This window comes from Thalia democratica, chromosome 3, assembly GCF_965202585.1.
Source record: "Thalia democratica chromosome 3, ktThaDemo2.hap1.1, whole genome shotgun sequence".
Lineage (NCBI taxonomy): Eukaryota > Metazoa > Chordata > Thaliacea > Salpida > Salpidae > Thalia > Thalia democratica.
The window spans coordinates 35,362,794-35,385,195 of record NC_139167.1 but is presented as its reverse complement, the minus strand read 5'-3'; the positions used below and the strand labels follow the sequence as shown (position 1 = coordinate 35,385,195).

The 22,402-nt window shown below is 26.3% G+C and overlaps 2 protein-coding genes across 2 annotated transcripts; both read right to left on the bottom strand.

Annotated features, from left to right (window-relative positions):
- Nucleotides 1–5,535: 5,535 nt before the first annotated feature.
- On the bottom strand, nt 5,536–6,929 carry LOC145831802 (uncharacterized). Its single transcript, XM_082939144.1, has 2 exons — nt 6,535–6,929; nt 5,536–6,287 (listed from the first exon to the last, which is right to left on the bottom strand). The coding sequence occupies exons 1-2, from the start codon at nt 6,905–6,907 to the stop codon at nt 5,545–5,547; spliced, it is 1,116 nt and encodes a 371-aa protein (XP_082795270.1). The 5' UTR covers nt 6,908–6,929; the 3' UTR covers nt 5,536–5,544.
- Nucleotides 6,930–15,503: 8,574 nt separating this feature from the next.
- On the bottom strand, nt 15,504–18,350 carry LOC145831787 (serpin B3-like). The gene is made up of 7 exons (XM_082939122.1): nt 18,149–18,350; nt 17,712–17,888; nt 17,463–17,646; nt 17,041–17,215; nt 16,480–16,666; nt 16,064–16,273; nt 15,504–15,938 (listed from the first exon to the last, which is right to left on the bottom strand). The coding sequence occupies exons 1-7, from the start codon at nt 18,186–18,188 to the stop codon at nt 15,670–15,672; spliced, it is 1,242 nt and encodes a 413-aa protein (XP_082795248.1). The 5' UTR covers nt 18,189–18,350; the 3' UTR covers nt 15,504–15,669.
- Between the last annotated feature and the right edge of the window lie 4,052 nt (nt 18,351–22,402).

Here is a 22,402-nt window from a genome sequence, read left to right as displayed (position 1 = left end):
GAATATATGCAAACTAAATAAACCAAAAATTTTTTTTATAATATTTATTACAAAACTGATAAATAACCTTTGCATTAAGTACACTTACTAAATTTCACTTAGTGTTCAGTATAAAAGTCTAAAACTATATAAATATTAGAGTTAAATACTTAATTACTGTATTTTATGAATATTATCTATTAATAATAAAAAAATACTTTTATCCATTATTATCGTTAAAATTTAAACCAACATTTATTACAGAAAGGTTACATGTTTTGAAGTTACTGTAAATTATTAAAAAAAATCATAGTCTAAACATTAAGTAGAATTTAATTTAAAGTTTTTAAAAGAATCGTCTTTTAGTAAAAATTCAAAAACAATCTTATAATTTACTTATTTTCAAATAAAAGTGTTTATTACTGTTATTTTGAGATAGAGTTTACAGAATTATAAAATTTAAGTTTTGAATTAAATTTATTTCCTTGATTAGAACCTAAAGTACATTTAAAAGTTTTACGTTTCGTTTTTTTTCTAAAGTTTTTATATATTTATTTAAATACTTTAGAAAAAAATTACACTCAATTAAAAATAATATTTTGAAGCTTATGTTAAACTCAATTTCACTTAACTTAAAATTGAAAAAGTTACATACTAAGCAAATATTTTAAATTTAAAATCCATACTTAAACAGCAGTGCGAACTCAATATTTGCAAATTTAAACGACTGTGAGAACTCAAAAAACACGAACCTATCTGATAGACTTCTGCATTTGAAAATTTTAATAATGAACGAAAAACTGCAAGCAACTTTTAAATCAGCTAAAGAATGATACCGGAATTTGTACTTTTAGTTTGCAAGAACTATTCTTTTAGTATTTTAGTATAAAGAAGTTATTTTCCGTAAACTGAAAGTTAATAAGAATAGCACTATAGTATAGTGTTTTAGTTGAAGACTAATTCATTTACTGAAATTCAAAGAAAGCCAAACTTAGCTCTTGGGCGATACTTAACGGTTAAAATCTATATATGTCAATTTTCCTATACATGTTGAATGAGGGCAAAAATAGCCGAAAAATTCTGGCAACTATGCTGGTAGGACAGTGAGTTAAAATTAAACTTAAGTTATCGTTTTAAGATAATTTTTACAAAACTTGTACTAAAAGTAAAAAAAAGCAAGTCTTTAACTTACATGACTTGTACAGAATTTTGTACTTTTTTTTCAATAAGCATATGATAATTTAGTTTTATAAAAAAATGAAGAAAAATGAACTTCTAACCACATAATCTATTTTATTTTAAACTAAAATATTATATTCTACATAGAAAAAAGCTTCTACAAAGTTTAACGGCTTTTTACAAAAACTTTTACTGATTAAAATAGTATAAAAACTATGTTTTATGTATTGTCAATCGAAGGTTAGATATTTTGACAAGTGTTTTTCATTTCAATGAAAGTAATGTTTTTTTGGTAAATTTTGTTTATATACTTCTTGATTTTAAAACTTTAGATGATAAAAGATAAGGTAACTGTTTTATTTTTTAAGTGTTAGCTCTTACATTTCAAGTGAAACAAGTAAATTTTTAAAATAATTTACTATGAAATCAGTTCTGTAACTATATTGATACTTATGCAAATAGTTTTTATTTTTTGTTTATTCAATATGTAAAACTAAAACTTCAAAAATATATTTACATTAACACAGGGGTAAGTAAAGTACAGACTTTCAAAACGTAAGTTTCTGTCCCGCGTCGTACTTTTTAATTATAAAATACATTTTGTAAAACTTCAAAAAAATTTTTGTGTAATAAAATTTTGTTGTTGTTGTTGGCTCTTATTGGGTGATTGTTTTATCACAACTTTAGTTTTTAAATGTCTAGTTTTTTGTTTAGTGTACACTTATTTTTACGTTGACCCACGAAAAGCTTTTTCTCTACAAATCTAGCCCGAAAATTGCTACCTTTCCTAAACTGACATGATTAACTGACAAAAAATATGCCAAGCTCTGCTTCACTAGATACTTAAAAAAACTATTTTTACAGAATTAGTTTGCCAAATACAAAATTTTAACTACACCAATGTACACGAAAACTAGCTGTCCTATTGAAAACTCTTGTATAGCTAATTTTGCAGTTAAAATCATGAAGCATTTGTAATCGTATGGTTTGAATACAGCTAAAAAAATCTGAATAAAAAAATGATAGAATTTGGTTTATTTAAAACTGGGATTTAAAAAGGCATTTTCTAAACATTATAGTTTCTAGGAAAGTGATATCTTTTAACAGCTCCTTAAATGTTTTATAAAGTAAAACTGAAAAGATTACAATAAAAATAAGAAAAATACTAAAGTAAAATTAATCTCTATAAATACGTAATTAAAACGCTGTGAAATTCTTTTTTAAATTAGCACCAGGAAACTGTTGAGGATATCAATAAACAAAGTGTTAATAAATTTTTCGCTTTTATAACCTGTTTTATTGTTACCTGTTTTATTTAATGTGTAGATTGAAAATAATATTAGGTAAACCTTTTATTTAATAAAAAATAAAATAGCCTGGGTTTTTGAAACATTAACTAGGAAAATAAAATGGTAAAATTAATTTAAGTTACAAGTGGAAAATTAACTGTGAAAATAACAACTAATTAAGATAAAAATCGTCATAGAAAAAAAGTTAAAACTTTGAAACATTAATTAACCATTAATAAATGCTTTAACATAAGAAGACTCGTATATATATATCGCTGTATAAATATAATTAAAAACATTGAGTTTACTTGCTATTTTTGCAAGTCAATTGTATAGCAAACAAACCTTAAAAATCTCTTTTTTTTTTCTATAAGCAACCAATAATCATGTTATAAATAGCGTTCAATAAAAAATACATCACAAAAGCATCAAACTAAAAGATTATGATGAGGTTTGAAGAGAAGATTAATTTAGTGAAGAGTTGCCAAAGGTTTTTTGAAATATTTTTCAAGGTTTTCAAAATTTCCTCCATGTTTTTTAAAGTACACATTATTGGGTCTCTTTTTAGTTTAAAGTTAAGTTTAAGGATTTAGTTTGAAGTTTTAAGATTTGTTTTTAAGAAATTGTGCTAAACAGCATAAAAAAATTGAAACAACATTGTAAAGCTACTTTAAATATGTTTAAAAAAAAATTGATGATGCCAAAAAAAATATCTATATGATAAATTTTTTGTGTCAAATCGAAATTTTACTACTGAAAATATTTAAAAATCCAGGTTTTTTGGCAACCCTGCTTGGTGCATAGTTGCCAATATTTTTTTTCCTAAACTTTTGAAGGTACACGTTTTTTTTTTAAGCTTTAGTACAAAATTAAAACTAGGGTAAAAACCTGCTTTAAAAAAGAAAAAAAAATGAAAAGAAACTTTAATACTACTTTAAAAGTGTTATAATATATATATAATTATAATATTCAGGATTGCCACTTATTTTTTCAAGGTTTTAAAAAGTTCACATTTTTGGTTCTATTTTTAGTTTAAAGTTAAGTTTAAGGTGTAAACTGTGTTAAATAGTATATAAACATTGAAAAGATACTGTAAAGCTAATTTAAATATGTTTTTAATAAAAAAAAATTGATGATGACAAATTATTTTTAACTATATAATAGATTTTTTGAGTCAAATTGATATTTTACTACTGAACATGTGAAAATTGTTAAAATTTTAGGTTTTTTTTAGTGATTTTTGTTTGAAACTCCAGGTTTTTCCTGGTCTTTTTTGCCTAAATTGTCCAACTCCAGGTTTTCAGGTAAAGTGACAACCCTGTAATGATACAAAAGAAACTTATTGTAAATGATAGTCAGTGTCAACCATTAAAGTATAACTTGATAGATATTAACAATACAGTGCTTATTCACTTGTCCGGATTTCACTTATGCGGACGCTCACTTATCCGGACAGTTTCAGTCAGAAATATGTTCAAAATAATTTTAATATTAAACTCTAACATTTTTGTATGATACAAATATTTAAGCTCTTATGCTGTAAGAAAATTTAAAAATAATTTTAAAAATTCTACAGTTTTGTTCATATACTACTAAAGATTACATTCTATCTTTGTTCAAAACTAGCTTAGATTTTTAAAATCTGTAAGCGTGTAAAGTAATTTAGTTTAGAAATTTTTAGATAATCAATTAATTTTTTTTATTTATATTTATTTCTCTTAAACAAAAAATTATCTTTTTTGAAAATTAATAGTTAGGGCAGTTAGGATTACAAATGATAAATTTTACTTGCTTGACCCTCAAAAAACGTATATCGTTGCAGAGGGTTAGTAAGTCTGAAGTTTTTCTATTCTAAAAAAATAAATTAGTTAGTCTAAAATTTAGCTTTTATAATTTATCATTTTATTAAATGTTACTTACAACTACTATGTATTTGATTTTATTAGAACACTTTTAGTATGCATTGCATTATATGGGGCAGCTATATTATTATATAAAAAATTTACTTTTTTGTACTTATCCGGATTTTTGGTTATCCGGACATGTTTACAGAAAAATCTTGCTCAACGTGTCCGGATAAGTGAATAAGCACTGTAATAAAACTCAAACTAGTCTTTTGAAATTAAGGTTTTTAAAAAGATTCAAAAAAATTATCTTGATTTTTTAATATCAAAAGTAAACTCGAGTGGGTGACAACCCTGTAACTAATTTTATTTGTTAATGTACAACATAACAATATAACTGGCAGTTTTAACACTTATCACATATTTTGATAAAGACACAGATTAATAATGTTATAACTAGCAGTCCAGCAGTAATTTGTATTGTACCTAAGTCTAAAGTGTAAAAAATGTTACGGACTAAAAATTGAATTTTGGCTTTAGTTAAAAATTCTCTAAAATTATAACTGATAACTTTATATTGCAATATTATTTAAGCTTATCAATATATAAATATGTAATCTCTGTGTATAACAAACTAAAAATATTGTTTAAGTTAAAAACAAATTTTACAAGATACCAAATTACTATATACTAGAAATTAATAAAAATTCCTCAAACACAAAATTTGAGGTTGCGATTAAATTTTCAAATACAAAATTGAATCTAAAAATAACTAGTATGGTGACTACAAAAGCATAACAGCGTTTGAAACTATTTATTACAACAAAAAGAAGGCACATTTGTACAATAAAATACACACAACTGACATTATAATAAAAGTCTAAATAGAATTACCTAAAGATAGTACATTTCGAAATAGTTTTTAAATGTACAGCATAAAACTAAGTTAATACAAAAAATTTGAAAATAACTCTAATTCATGTAAGTATATCGTTTAAAAATGATACGAACAAAAGACTAAAAATAATGCTACTTTTAAAATGAAACGCAAGTATATATTTTTAAAACATAGTTGAATATAAATATACTTTTAAAATTTAAAAATAAATTTTTGCAACAATTGAATGTGAAAAAAAACTACTGTAGCTACTTACCCGTAAATAAAGTTACCAAACAATATTTTTAAAAAACTTTTATATTAACCAAAACGTAACTACTAAATAGTAAGATTACTCTTGCTTCACAAAACAGTCTTACTTCTTGCTTGGAGTGGACGGCGGCACGTTTTTAGGCAGGGGAAGCGAGAGTATGCACAGCCTGGTCATTTCGCCGTCCACCTTCAGCGTCTGCACTTTTCCCAGCAGCCTCCTGCACGTCTTGTTGAACAGCTTCTCGCCCACCTCGAACGCCGCCCTCATGTCGTTGGCGGGAAACCTGTAGTTCGCGTGGGTCCACATTACCACCATAGCCGTGCCCAGCGCCCTGTGCCTGCACTTGTTCGGCATCTGCCTGTGCTTGCCCTCGCCGGTGAAAAAAGTGGAGAGAAGCCATTTCCGCACCTCTTCAGGTTCGGACTCGAAGCAAGTTGGTTTCTTCAAGTCTGCCGAGCGGATGTTGTACAGCTTGATCATGAGGCTGATGAGCTTGCAGCTGGCCGCGTAGGCGCGCATCTCTCGCTCGCCTCCCTCCTTCACGTGACACGGAGGGTTCAGCAGGATGTTTGTGACGTAATCCTCAAACTTCTCTTCTCTCACAGCTGTCTTGTCAATTTCGCACTTTGTGACGAGCTTGTCCCCGTACTTTTGGGCAAGAGACGCCAGCACTTCTTCGGGGATCAGCTGCGAACCTCCGTAGACGTCCTTCAAGCTTGTAGCTTTCGTGTTGCATGGCAGTAGGGTTTCCTCCCCGTTTGAAATGTCATTGACTGGTATTTCTTGTGAGAGCTTCTGCCCGTTGATGCTTTCAATCACCACAGTGGCTGGCTTGTTTAACTTTTCTGAAAATAGTTACCCAAGTAAAATTTTGACAACTATTAATATTTAACGTTTATAAAGTTTGTACGCATATACTTTATGGACTTAAACATTTTACTGTTCATAAAGTCAATGGTACACTGGTTGCTTTGATATGTATGATCTAACATATTAACACATTATATCTTATGTTTAATGTTATACAACTAAATTACAGCAAATGCATTTCAAAAGTAACTTTTAAAAACTAAGGCAATAAAAAAGACCAACCTTCAGACTTTCCCTTCTTTTTCTTTTCCTGCTTCTTCTTGCCAGCTTTGCTCGCCTGCAAGTGCTTGGGCAGGTGTTCGGGCAGCAGAGGCTTCATTTCGAAGCTGTCAGCTTCGAAGAACTCTGCGGTGTTGTTCTCTTCGTCACGCTCCACAACAAGCAGCTTGTAGCCTTGCTGTTGGTCCTCGCTGTAGCCAAAGTAGCCGACGTGAGGCCTCTGAATGTGCATGAGCTTGCTTGTATGGTCGTCGTTCTTCACATACTGCTGCACCACAAACTTGGTGTTGGGGTTGGGCATTCCGCTGCTGAACTTGACTATGGAGCGCCTCTCAGCGGAATTGAACTTCATCTTGAGGCCTTTCTTTTTGGTCATTTTTATGGTTTGTCTATAGAGTTTTCTTACGTATCTGAATAAAAAACTGTTCAAAGTACAAAGTATTTAAAGTTAATATTGAGATTTTTAAGTGTGGTGATTGCTTACTATGTTTGGTATTTTTACTAAATTGAACAAAATACAAATAACAACATTTATTTTATTAAGCTGTTACAATACAGAACAATGTTATTTAGTTAAAATTGGATTCTCTAAGGTAATAAAAAAACCTTTCTGTAAAAACACCATATTATGTTTTGAACCAAAACAAATCAAAAAATTACAATATTTCTACTTCATAATACTTTATCTCAATAAATAGTGGTAAACAATTAAGAATTGTAATTTCATTTTAAGCACATAGTGATTTTTTTATTTATACACTTAAAATCTTTCACTACATTAAATCATCCTATGCTAAATAAAAAACACTAGTAGAAGATTTATACTTAATTTTTACTCATTATGAATCATTGACTAAAACATGAAAAATTCAAGAATGTAATTTAGTTTAATCATACAATTTGTTTCCTACTTTATTACTTGTTTCCTACTTTATTACTACTTTATTACTTTCAGGTAAAATCTGATATATTTATTGTCATCAAATTTTTTTTTACCTAACTATTTACTGTGTCTATTCTCTATTATATAAACAACTCTAGTTGTTAAATTGAGAAATCGTTCAACCTCATTTGAATTTTAAAAACTTTATTGATGTTCTAAATCAGCTTTTTTTAATTGGAGTTACACCTTTATACAAACCAAAGATAAACTTCAGTTATAGATTCCAAAAGTTAAACTATTTCTACATTTTCTGATTTACACTAAATATACTAAACATCCTGAGTGTGTGACAACCCTGTGATTGTTATAAGTTATATACGAAGTCTTATAATTGTAGGGTGCTTGAATTTTATAACGGAAAGTAAAGCAGCAAATTATTATTTCATATAGGTATTAGCTACTAATTGTTTGTCAATTGGATTTCTTTTTTGCATAAAAATTAAAAACACATAACTAGTACAAATGTCATATAGTAATATTTTTTAATTGAAATTAATTATGAAAGCATGATTTTTTTAATATTAGAGTATTTACTTGGTTGTTTTAAAAACTTGAAGAATATAGTAACAAAAGAACAAAAAAATATATAATAAATTAATATATGAACTTTTAAACAGTCAGAGTTAATCTGTTTAAGGATTTGATTATAATAACTTGATGATAATTAAAATAGCAGATGAATGGAATGAAAACAAATGACTGTTGATTTAATTAAAAGATAAAAATAATTAATTCATGATAATATCAGTTTTTTTTAAGAACAGTCTTTCAATAATACCTGTACAATAATGCTTAAATCTGAGGTCTTTAAAACCTAAATGGTATAAACTTATAAACTAATATATCAAAGTAAGTTTAATATTCATTTTTAATTATTTTATGTATAGCTTCTAAATTGTACAAAATTATTTTGATTGAATTGCAGAAAAATATATTAATATTTATTATAAGTATTAAGTAAGATTATATAAGTATATAATATTATTCTCTAAATAGCAGTCACTATAAAAAACTATTCCTTAAAAAACAACAAATTAATTAAATTATAGTTAGGTTATACAAAACCAAAATCAGATAAACAACTATTTAGTATTTCTTAAAAGACTAAAAACACCCATTTCTAGTCCTAGAATCAAAAAGTTTTTTATTGTAAAATAACTAGACATTGAAGCTTTTTCTTTTTCAAGAATTTTAAGTTTTCTCTTAAGATTTTCGAAGTCTTCCTGCTTTTTAGCAAGCTTTAAATGTTTGTTTTTTACCGCCAAATATACCTCGTATGTTTCTTTGTTGTCAGGCTCAATTATCACCCAGTCGTTCAAGCATACCACGGCCCTCGAATAATCTTCAAGCTTGAGGTAAATGAAAACTATATAAGATAGAATTTCATGGTTTTCTCAACACCCTGAACTTTCCATTATTAAGCTGAACAAAATAGTCCAAGCTGATGGTCTTTAGCGTCATTGCTTGCCATCAAGCATCGAACCAAATCTAATTTGTTTTCTTCAAACTTTTTTGGTCCCACTTTGCATACATTTGGTTCCCATTTTTGTATATAATCATGAACATATATTGTATATTTTGATTACAATACTAATTCTAAAAATTTTAATTTGACATAAAAAATCAATGAAACAAAAAACCTTAATAAAACTTTAATCAACTTAATTGTATTTTCAAAAACATGTTCATTTTTCTTTTACTTTAGCCCAAAATAAAATTTTTTAATAACCTTAATAATATAACTTAAAAAGGCAACTAAACACTTAACTTCAAATCTACAATTATTAAGGGTAAGGATTAGGGGTAACAGTGATAGTATAAAAAAAAAACAACAAAACTAAAACTAAACAAAAAACAAAAAATTAAATAAGAAACTTAAAAAAACCACTGGGTTAAGGGTAACAGTAATAGTAAAAAAAGAGAATATTTATGAATGTGAATATTAAGAAGAAAAAGAAAATAAAGTTACCAGCCAAGGGTAAGAGTTAGTGGTAACAGTGATAGTAAAGAAAAAAAATCAATAACAATATAAGTTTCAACCCATGCAAAAGTGACCCTTTGTGATCCTGCAAAAGTGTCTTTGTGCAAAAAAGACCCTTTGTGCAGAACTGACCTTTTGTTAAAAAGTGTTGTTGTGCAAAAGTGTCCCTTTGTGCTTTTTTGACACTTAACCTTTATATTCAGTGTTCCCACCCTTTGAGTTGAAAAAACTGTCCTGAGTGACAAAAAACTGCCCTGCGTCATCCTGATTTTTTTCTTCAAATCCTTAAAAAAGTTTAGCCTCTGGTGAATACTACTTATACCTCATGTCTATATTTCCTAAATAAATAAAAGGTAGGTTGTATGTATATTGTGTTTGCTTCTGCATTAGATGTTTACTAAACTTATGAGTAATATTGTTTTCAAAGATTAAACATTAAAAGTTTAAATCAAAGGAGATTAAAAACAAAACTTGTGGATAATCTTATGTAACCATGAGTATAGAGGGGTTATCACTTTTTTTTACTTTTTGATCTTAACTTATAGAGTTTTAACTAAGATACCAGATGCTTTTTCAGATTTAAAAGTTCAAACTACTTTTTGAGATATAAAAGCTTAAAGTTGGAGACAACAATAGGTTTTTTATGGAGACACAAACTAAAACGGCAAAAAAAGACTATTTCACTAAAAATCTATCTTCCCTACGTTTTTTGAAGAAAAGACCTCAAACTTTTAAGAAATGTTCCTTGCAATATTTAGAAAATTCTGTCGGAAAGAATTAATACAAAGTTAAAAAATTAAAGCTTTATAAAATAATAAACAAAAAAATGTAACCTTGTAGACATTTTAAACCAAATGTTTATTTTTTAATTAAAATATTATTATTTATTTTTTTTTCAATTTGTTCTGACAGAATTTTTAAATATATCAAGGAACATTTCCTGAAAATTTGAGGTAGTTATCTTAAAAAACGTAGGAGAAGATATATTTTTAGTGAAATAGTCTATTTTTGCCATTTTGTTTGCACCTGCCATAAGAAAACTATTGTTGCCTCCAACTTAGACCAGCTATATCTCAAGATTAATTTGAATTTTTTAAATTTGTAAAAAGCATTTTGTAGCTTAGTAAAAAATATATAAAATAAGATCAAAAACCAAAAAAAAGCGCTTACCCCCCCTACCCCCTTATGCCCGAAAGATAGTTCTCTTTATCATTATTTAGTTTATCATTATTTTTTGTTAGAAATTAGAGTTAAAAGTATAACATTAATACACATTTTGTTATTATCATTATTTATATTTTATTACTTTTTGAGTTTTATATCAAGTTAATACTAAAAATTTATATTATACTTATTGTCTTTTGATATATACATATTTTAAATACAAATAGTATTATTTTTTTCCTACTTACAGTATTTCTTTAATTTGATTTTTTCTATAGAACTTAATACTTTCAATAATATATTGGTTTATTTAAGTTTGCAACAGCTAATTGTGAGTTCACATTGGTAGTTTTCATCACATGATTGGATTATTGATGTGTTTTTCTTGTAGCATCAGCAGATACTTGCTTTGTGATTTGAGCTTCATGATTTTCCAACACTTTTTGGTTTTTAGTGTTGATATCTAAATCTTGTTTTGAAAATGCAGTTTTTGTTTACTAACTTATGTTATTTCTTTATTTTTTTCATGTGAGTTTTGTAATTAAGTATGATTAACATTTTATTTATTTAAAATTTTTAGTAAATAATTGTTAAGGTTAATTTTAAAATAACAAAAGTTTTGAACACGTGTAGTTGAAATTTATTTTGTTTATTTTTACCTTTAAGTGAGATTTATTTACTAATTTATTTATTAGTTACTTAGGTAGTTGTTAATTTTTTATCTTATTTTTTATTTTTCAACATTTAGTTATACAATTATAAGTGTGATTTATTTATTTTTAATCTCTTATAAGTATCTGGTATTTATTAGTGTGATAACTAGTTATTGTAACTGAATAATTCACATATTAAAAAAGAAAATATTGAATTGTTTTGCTTTTTGTACTTCTAAGCACATAGATCTTTAGATTTTATTAGAACAGGTTATGCTCTACAGTTAATGCTTATACTCATGTTTGTTTTTATATATATAAAAGATAAATATGTGAGTTATAGAAATTTTACCATTTATTCCTTTTTATTTTATTATAGACCTTTTTATTGCATTTTACAGGGTTGCTCTTATAGAGAGGGCAACAAGAAAAATGTGAACGTAAATGATCATAAAAATCATTTTTTTTACAAGGAGACAATGTGGTGCCCATTATGGTTCTTATAGTAAATATTGGCAGTAATTGGTTTAAAACTGCATACCATTTTTTTTAGAATTAATTTCTTTATTTAATTTAAGTAAAAAAACAACATTTATATATATTGATGTTAAAGTTAAATTTTATTTAAGTTTCAATTAAAACTTATCAAAGTTACTTACAAAATATATAATGTGAGGCTTGATGACTGAAAGGTCTTTCTCCACACTAATCCATTGACTATAGTTGTGAGTGTTCGCATTTTTCTTAATTTCTTGTGATCATTTGCCAAATAGTATTTGCAAAACATATAGTTTTTTTTTATTTTTGGATAGTTTAGTGTTAATTTTAAAGGGGGAGGTACAATTAGAGGTAATGACAAATTGCTTGCTTGACCTTCAAAAAAAGTTTATTGGGAAGAGTGAGTCTGTTGATTTTCTACAACAAAAAAATTAATGGTCTGTTATTTAGCAAAAATAAAAAGTTATGTTTTTTGTTATATTTTGTATTTTATCCAGGGTTTTTCTGTGTAGACTAGTGACTAAAATCACAAACTAAACAATAAAATGATAAGAATTTGCAGTTTTAAAATTAGTTTTGTTAAATTTAATAAATATCCAATATAAAGTAAATGCACTGATAATTCCAAATTACTGCTATATCAGTTTGAAACCCACATTGACTCCATGCAATTAATTAAATGTGGTCATGTCTTATTTATGTGTAGCTTCTACAATCCCAGGGATAACTTTTTTGACTTTGTTTTCTGTAGCCGATTGTTTTTGAATAAGGTACTTATCTAAACGCTTCAGTGAACACTGCAACCTCTAAAATTCTACATTTAAAAATATCAAAATAATAATTTTACCACGATTAATAGTTTTAAAAAGGAAAAGTAGTAAAATAAAACCTATATTCAAGAGCTTAAAAGTGCAAAATTGTAATACAACAACAAATTTTTAAATAATTTTTGTCTTTCTTTATATATTCGACAAAAAATATAAATTGATATATTAAATCCGATTAAATAATCTGTTTATAATTTAAGCTAAAATTATTTGTATTTTAATCACTAGGGACTGTTTTGCTCAAAGCACAAATATCAAAACAAAAAATTTTCAAGCATAAAAATTCGACAACAACAAAGAAGTATTTACATAATTTAATTTAATAAGTCTAGTCTAGGTATTTTATCCATGTAAAATAGTCGTTATACTACCACTAAGGGTTGCAATAATACCATATAGATAGAGTTTCTAAAAGTTTACTTATTGCAATTGTTTTTTTTTGCAGCTCATTCAAACTTTATAAACTTATTTTTAATAATCTAATTACATATTAATTATAATAGCTAAATTTCATATTATTGTTTAATAAGCCTTTATGCTCATCAAATAAAGCTGTTTTTTTTATTCACCACAAATAATTAAATAACAATTTAATAAGAGAATTAAATTTTTTTTAACTGCTAGACTTAAGGTATTTTTTCTACAATGGTGCTGTTTAAAAACAAATTCAGCCGTGGCGATATGCTGACAACCACAAGGCATGGCAACCATGCTGTAACATAACGTGAAAATCCAGAGGCTGCCAGTTTAGTTTATTTTTAATATACAAACTTTTTGTTTTCTTTTAGCTATAACAAGTCTTTTTTTTTTTCTTTTATAAAGAATATTTATTTTAAAAGAAAATAAAATAGTTATGAGTAAAAGTATTTAATAACTTAATACAAACCATATTCTAATTGTAAAATAACCCAGTTTCAATAAAAAACTACAAGTTAAGATGTAAACCATTATTAACTTTAAGAGATAAAAAACTTTTAATTTTTAAATATAAACTTATGGTCAACAATATCATTTTTTATAAAAGTTTTTGAAAGCTGCAATAATTTGTATAAACAAAAAAAATAGTTTATGCTGAATAATTATAAAAAAAGGTAACTTTGTACTAACTTAACTGACCAAATATCTGTTATAGTTTTATATAACATAAATTTTATAAGTTTTTTTGTTAACACGATCTATTTAGGATAAAAAATATGTTTTGCTGATTTTAAGGTTTGTAGTGGCTAATTAGCAATCAAGTTGACTTATAGTAGTTCGTGTAAAAGTTTTTATTTTAAACAGTTTCTTTTTGTTTAATTTTTTAATTAGTTTAATTAATTAAGCAAAACATAGATTTTATCAAAATTAAATATTTACATCTACAATAATTAATTTTTTATCAGCATAAAAATTTGAGATTAAAGTTAGTTTTGTGAAAACTCTATATTTTGCTTAAATAAATAAAATCGCTTTAAAATCACAGAAATATATACTAACTACATACTTTTAAATACTATTTTTATTGCTATGTATGGTTTAAAAATTTTTACTTATCAAGTCTAGATTATAGTTTTTTTTAACTGCTAAGCATATTTTTAAGTTATGTTTACTGGAGATATCAGGTTAAGTAAATATTTTATAGATACAATAACATTTTATACAAATAAGCTGTGATTACATTTTTATTTGAGCTTGAAAGCTTATCAAACTTGAAAAAACTTTTAAACGTTCTAATAGAGTTAATAAAATGTTTACCATCAACAGTCTTTTTAATTCAAGATTGATACTAAACATGGCAAACTTTTATTTTTTGTTTTGCTTTTTTGACTTTCAATGAAACTGACATTAAAATTAGAATACTACTCTAAGACTAAATCAATTTTTTTTTTAAGTTTTACTTTATACTTGTTTATGTGAGCTTGTTACAAAAAAAAACATTTAAAAAAGTAATAATTCAAAATCTTTTAAAATAACTTGTTAATTTGAAATATAAGAAGTATTTAACTGAAAACTTTTGGTTTTGTTTATACAGTTTCAAAAATTATTTAAAAAAAATGTTGATAGACACATAAAACTGGTTCTTCACACTTGCTAGTTTTTAAAATATATTTAAACAATTAAAGTATTACATGATTATAAAATTTTACTCCATTGCTTTATAACAAATGTCAGTAAACTGCGGCCCGCGAGGCACTATGTATTTAGTTATCTATCCCAGCTCTATTACTAAAAAACATATAAAAAAAGGTCTAATAAAAACTTAACTGATCCTATCACAGTTTTGTAATTACTGGTACTCTAAATTTGCTTATCTGATCATACTTTTAGTTTGGAAAATAATTGAACAATTGTATTTGTAACTGTGGCCTGCGAGAAACTTCTGCTATAAAAATTGGCCATACAACTTGTGAAGTGCTGTCGAACTCTGCTTTATAAGCTTAAAATTAATTTTTTAATGACTAATAAAAACTAAACAGTAGAAATTAAAAAGATAAAAGATATACGTTAATATTAAATTTAATTGTGTGTGACCATGTAACTTCTTCAAATTGATTTTTTCGCATAAACTTGTTTTAAAAACTTAAATAAAATCAACTTGTTTGTTTATGCTAACCACATCTTTCTGGTTCGAACTTTTTAATGAACTTTTGTATATAATTAGTAAGTGCATATCACATGCAATTAATCTTTTAAAATAAAATTTTAAATTGAAAAAGTATTAAAAAATAATAAAAAGATGTTTAAAAGATAGTTATAACCAATTTTTTTTAAGTAAGTTAATTGCTTTATTTTTTGTTATATGATGTATATGTTTGTTTTTATTTTGATTTTTAAATCATCTAGGAATTCTATAGTTCAACTAGATTAGAAATATGTTAACAATATGAAATAAAAATTAACTTTTTCCTTTTTTTATTAAATTTTTTTAAATACGTAGAAACTTAAAGTTATAACTAAAAATAGTTTCTAAATACTTAAAATTTATCTCAAATTGCAACCAAAAGTATTAACTTTAAAAAGAGCTAGGTTAGAGTTGAAAAAAAAATGATAAAAAATAACGAACAAAACGAGAAAAAATCGCAACAACAATAATCATTGTGGCGCCAAGAATCTTCCGGCGAACAGAACGGCCTTTGCGTCGGTTTTGTGCACGAAGAAGTAGAACGGCCTGTCGATTGTGACACTAGATGGCATCATCCTGCTGCCGATGAACGCCGCGGTGGCAGCTGCCGCGGCAACACCGTTCTCGTCCAATTGGAAGGCGGCTTTGTGGGCGAGGTCGCTCAGCATGAAATCCCCCTTTCCGATGTTCGTGCACATTCGCGAGAAGTCGGCCATACCAGTGAACGCGTCCCGCACACCTTTCAGGTGAAAAGTTATTTTTTCAAGTATTTAAATACCTTTTTTAGAAAAAAATAGCTTGTGAGTTACGATGGAAGTTTCCATGCAACTTTTGAATTTCAATGTTTAGAGGTGTAATTAAAACCTAGACTAAGAAGATGTTTTTTGAGCACGTCGTAATCGAACTCCAAATTGAACTTCGGCATTGTTACGTCACAATTGGAAAAATACCCGCCTTCATTCTGTCCAATGGAACTGATATAGTCCAGAAGACTGTTCATGTTGTGTTGGAATTTCATTTTACGAAAGCTTCTTAGTTCTGTTGGCATGACTACTGTGTAAACTAAGTTTCTACCTGTAAAAAAGGTGTATATTATTGAAACTTGAAAATTTATAGTAATTTGTTAGCTAGTTATGAATGCGAAAAATGCTTTTAATTTGTTAAATTTGGAACTAAATATTGAATTAATTTAAACTATAATTTTAAGTTGATTTTAATTTTTTCTTATAGAAAAAACACATAAAATATTTTTTTAATAATTTTAAGTTGTCAAAGCAAACCTTCAAATGGCAGTCTCACTACCACAAACTGTCCAAGATCCTTCAGCTTTCGTAACCAATATTCAGGGTGCTCTTCATGTATCATACATTTAACAATTCCTTTTAACATGTTTGTTTGCACCATTTTATTTTCAAACGTCATAAAAGGTTCTTCTTCCGTCCAACTAAATGGGATTAACCATTTTGCCTGAATTTATTTTTAACATTACTTAGCATTTGTTTTGCTTTCTAACTAGGTTATTTTATTAAAACGGTACATTCAGATAATTTTCTTCTTAAATGTAAATTTAAACTTGAAATAAACTTAAGTTTACACTTTTCTACTCATTATTTGACTTTAAAAATATGTACAACCTTTAGAAAGGCAACCAGTATTTTATATACCAGTAGTAATAAAGATTAACATTTTTGTACAAGTTTATAAGTTTTGTATCAAAATCAGTTTAAAACTTTACTTAGAGTTTTTTACATGCTAACTTACAATCTTATATTTATAAATTTTTTAACTTAAATACTAGCTCAAAAGTTGTTTTAAATATAAGCAGTGCATTTCACAACTACCTTTAGAAGCAATGCATTAACAAAGACAACTTTCGTATTAGAGGTTACTTGATTTGGTTTTACAAGTTTCTTTATTAAATCATCTGTGTTTTTTGCTACCCATTTATTTATTCTTTTAATTGAACCTCGTGGGTTGTTTCCAAAATTTAATTTCTTCACAAACTGCTGACCAGTTCTAAAGTTAATATACTGTTAAAACGAAAAATAAAAAGTTATAGTAAACTTATAGTAAAAATTATATACTGTTTTTAATTCATTAGTTTTCTGTTTTTTGTTTTACAAAATTGTTTTTTTGAGTTATTCGACTAAACGTGTATCAACAGCATGATGACTAATAAATTTTAAATTAAAAAAAAAAATTAATGAACAATAAAAAAAAGCCTTTGTATAATAATTATCAGAGAAAATAAACCAAAACTTACTCATTTATAAAATTTTTAAAAGTCTTTTTCAGTTTTGTATCTTTTGCAACGAATATCCTTTGAGCAAAACTTATGTTGTAACCATTGTTTTTTGTACCTAACTCTTTACTCATCTTTTGAACTTTTTCAAAATCTTTGGTGTCTAAAACTTGAACAATCTGTTCAAGAGTTTCTGAAGCAGCTCCTAATTTATATTTCAAAAACTAAAGTTTAAAAAAAGTCATCACTTTAGTTCAAAAACAAAACTACCTCTTCCGACAACGCTCAGTGCTGAGTAAATAGAAAATGGTGAAAAAACAAAGTTTTGTTGATGATAACTCGACGATAACTTGTTGATAAGTTTTGCACTAAATTCGTCAATAGCCGAGCCAAGAGGGCGACTTCGGTGTCTCTTCCATCCAAGACACTCGACAGTGAGAAGTAAAACTGAAAGAGCTAGATTAAATTGAAAGTAAAACAAAGTGAAACATTTATGAAACAATTTTTCAGCCATGTTGGTTACAAGTGTTTATTAAGAAAAAATCAAAGTAGTTGTTTAAACATACAGTTGTTGATTTAGTACTACATACTATATAGTAATAACACCATGTAATAAGAATGATTAGTTAAGTATTTTAAAGTACATATGATTTCGTAACATGTTTATTTATGTCAACTTGTAACAATGTTTCTAATTTTCAACTAACTTATGTATGTAACATATGCTTCTAAATTCAATAGTTTCATTTCTTAATAAAAGTATTTTAATGCACTATTTAAAACTGTAGTTTTTTCTTGACTTTTTTAATTTTTTTATAAATAAATAAAATCTTTCTACTGTAAACAAACTAGTTCTTAACTATGTAATTTAGAAAGTTAATTTAGAAAAGTTCAAATCTCATACTTATAGTTTTCTTGTATGCACAGTTAATATAAAATACTTAAATAGCTTTAGCATGCGTATATGAAGATTTTGCACTTAAACACTTTTCTACGTTACTTCCTTTCATATAAAATAAAAATGTAAGTATTACAAACGTAACTTTTCTCCAAGACTTTAATACACGATTTTAAAAGAGAAACTTTATAAAGATAAAAATATAGTTTAGAGATAATTTAAAAGGAAGTTTTAGCAAAAATTAAATTGAAAACATTACATAAGCTGTGTTAACTTTATACAAAATTTCAATATACCTTTTTAATAATTTATAGTTAACTTTTCATTATAGTTATTCTGCTTATTGAAACTAAACTTTAAATTTTTTCATAAGCTGTTTTTACTTATTCTTACAACTTATTATTACAATTAATTAATTGCTTATTATAAGCGAAGAGTTTATAAGTGTTATTAGTAAGTAAATCATACATAAAATAGTCAATAAATAAACTACTTGGTAAATATTTTAGCTATTACTTTTTAGTCTATTCCTTTTTTGTTTGCCACTTAAAAAAATTTACACCAATCTCTCACAAAAGTTAAGATTGCAACTTTTTGTAGTATAAGAAAAAAGCGCATATAACAAATTTAGTTTATAGTTTAGACCTAAGTGAGTAATTTTTTCTCAAGAGTGATACTATTTGTTATTGATAATATTACTATTTATCAAGAGTGAAAAATTTTTAACTTTTAAGCAAGTAAATTTTTTGAACACAATAAATAAATCGACGCTCGTGCTCAAAGTATGGCTGAAAGATTGAAAGCTGTATAGCAAGGCTTTAGTTTGAACTTCGTCTTTAAAATTATCATCAGCAGTTTTATGCATAGGAAATTGAAACTGCTGTTTAACTTCTACAAAGTTGTATCCCCTATTTGTATGCTAAAAAGCAAAAATTATTATAAGCACTGATTTTAAATACAATCAACTCAAAATATAAATACATTTATCAAGCTGTTTTAAATAACTTGTGTAAAACTATCAATTATATTAAATTTTGATTAGAGTCTCCCACAAACTAGTTTTAAGCGATACACATTGCTAAACTTTTGAAAACAAGTTGAAATAAAATCTTAAAAACCCCGTGGAATACTTACTATTCAACGACTAATCATTGTTGAAAGTTTTGTTTTATTATACTTTGTTGTCATACTTACCTGAAAAAAAAATATTTATTTTTCCTATCAAAAGTGTTTAGGTTATTGTTCCATAAGACAACTAATTAGTGGCTATTTTATCGCTTTTTTGTGTTTTTCCTATTTTTTGTTTAATTTATTTAAATTAATAATGCTCAGGAAAACTAAATAAGTAAAAAAAAAGAATTAAAAGTCATTCTTACAGCTGACTCTAAAATTTTTCTAAGTGTATTTGCGCTTTGCTTATTACTATTTTTTTTAAATATTTACGAAACTATATTATACACTGAATTCATAATCTTTACAAACAAGTGACGTATTCTAGTGTCAGAAAAGCTTGAAAAAAAATTTTCTAAACTATATCAAACTTGTAAGTTGCAATTAGTGGAAAGTTTTTACAAGTTTGTTTGAGGTATATGTCTGGTGTTTGAGCTGAGAAATGTTTACTAAAGATATCTTATAAAAAAACTTCATAAAATCAAAGACTGACTTGAATTAATATGGCTATGGAAAAAAATTAAAAGTTTTACATAATGATCCAATAAAATTTTAGACGCCTTTGACTCTCGCCTACTCTGCAAAAAATAAAATTAACTAATAACAAGACGAAAGCTGCTTTAAGTGCCACAAAAAGATCTTCGATAGTAGAACACCTGATTAACAACATTAATTGTACAAATAACTATGATTTTTTTAAGATTTAAGGTTATTTACAACTGTACAAATTATGTTGATTTGGTCAGATTAGAAGCAATCTCCATATTTTTAAATAAACCAGAACTATGTAAGCAGAAAGAGTTTGACTATAAGGTTTCCTTATTTGTTTAAAAGTGTCTTTGGTTAATTTGTTTAAATTTTCCTTTGTTATTTTATTTACTTGAAAGTGTCTTTGTTTGTGTTTAATATTTTGTTTTGTAATTTAAAATGTTTGTTTTTTGTTTTAATTACTATTTTACATTAACTGATTTTGTTGATTGTTTTTTTTACAGCAATCTAATTACTTAAGTAGTTTTCTAGAGTTATTGTTTTTCCTTTAAAAGCTATTGTTCTATTTCAAACTTCTCCAGTAAGTTCCTGAAGAGTCGCAGTGAAAATATATTAAAACTTTTGTGGTAAAACATTGATTGTTCTTTATATAGGTAAAAAATATAGTAGACTTATGTTTTAATGTTAAAAAAAAAAATTTTACTAAGTTCACAATTATTTTTAATTATAAGCTTAGCAAGCATTGTAATTAAATAATAATAAAAAATTACATGTTGCATTTTTTATAGTTGTTTCTAGAAAAGAAACGTTGCTTGTTGAACAAAAAATTCCAAGACACATCGAATGTAGTTGCGAAAAACCGTGTCACGTTAAAACTGTTGTACAACAAGCCTGCTTGCCATTTACTTTATGTGGAGTTTATTTCACAAACTTATTTTTATAATCGCGGTCATGGTATAAATTAAAATTATTTACTTTTTCGGGTTCATATGTTATTGCCCTGATAGACGAAATTGCTCCACTTTGGGAAATCCTTATTTAAAGCTCTTATACTTTATTATTTTCAGTCTTAGGTAGCAAGACGTAAAATGATGTTGTTACTCGAATTTAAAACATTTTATGCTTTTTTACTTAAGTATAAACTACATTATAAAAATATTAAATATATTCATACGTGCTGTTAAGCGACAGGTTACCAAAACTATATTTTATTGATAATGTATCACTGAATATATTAACCATCGTAAAAAATTAGTTAATTGCTAATATTTCTGTAAAAATAATTAGGATCTCTAGCCCAGGTCTTCCTAAAGTAGGTCAAGTGGCCCCCTCGGGGGCCATGAGGTCATAATTTGAAACGTACACTAGATATTCCGGAGTTAATAATGAAGAGCAAAAAAAGGTCTTGTGTGGTTTTAATGGTAGTTTTTTGAGTAACCTTGTTGCAAGGGGCCATATCTTTTATAATTTCTTTAAAAGGGGCCTTTTGAAAAAAAAAGTTTGGGAAATCCTTATCTAGTCAAACTAATCGTGCTGCTAATGGAACTTTAAATGCCAAGGAAAGAATTTATATAACAAAAAATTACTATACTTAAAATAAAGGTTACAATATTTGCTACAATTATCAATCAGCTGAAGTCAACTGCAATGAAGACTTAGTTTTTTTCTTAAATTATAAACATGATGTATGCTGCATCAGTTTCAAAGAGTTTACAAATAAGCTTAAATTGAAATAATAATAAAGGTTATTCATTTTGAACTAAGTTGCTAGCAATAAATTAAGCTGTTTCGCTTTTCGGAAAATAAATGCTCCCTAATTTTTATGCACACTTTGGCAGTGTAATATGCGATCAATTAGAAAGCAACTAAAAGTGGTTAATTTAATCGTGAAGTATTGTAAGTATCTATAAATCTAGTTCTAAAAATAAGTCATGTCGGCTCTAAAGATGTTCTTAACATTAAAGTTGAAAATGTTTAAAATGTACTGGACCTTTTTTAATAAAATACTTGTTTTGAAAATATAAAAAAATCGCGCTACTGAATACTTTAACAAACGTCTTCCTTCATACATCATAATTCTTTAAATATAATTAAAATGTTTTAACTCAACTAAAATTCATAGATTCACTCGATTTTGAATGTTTTATTCTGAAAGAAACGTCTAACTATTTTCTAACAAGAAAAATAATACTAAAAGAATTGTGCTAATAAGTGATAAGTAAACATTGTGCAAAAAAGAAATAAGACGCTTCAAGTTATTAGAAAAGTTATCGAATTATACTGTTAAATAATCTATAAATGAGAAAAAAAAAAAATTTGCCAAAACTAACAAATATGATAATAATTGTATTTCAAAAAAAACCATGATAGAGCTTAAAAAACATAATTCGTACAACAAATTTTG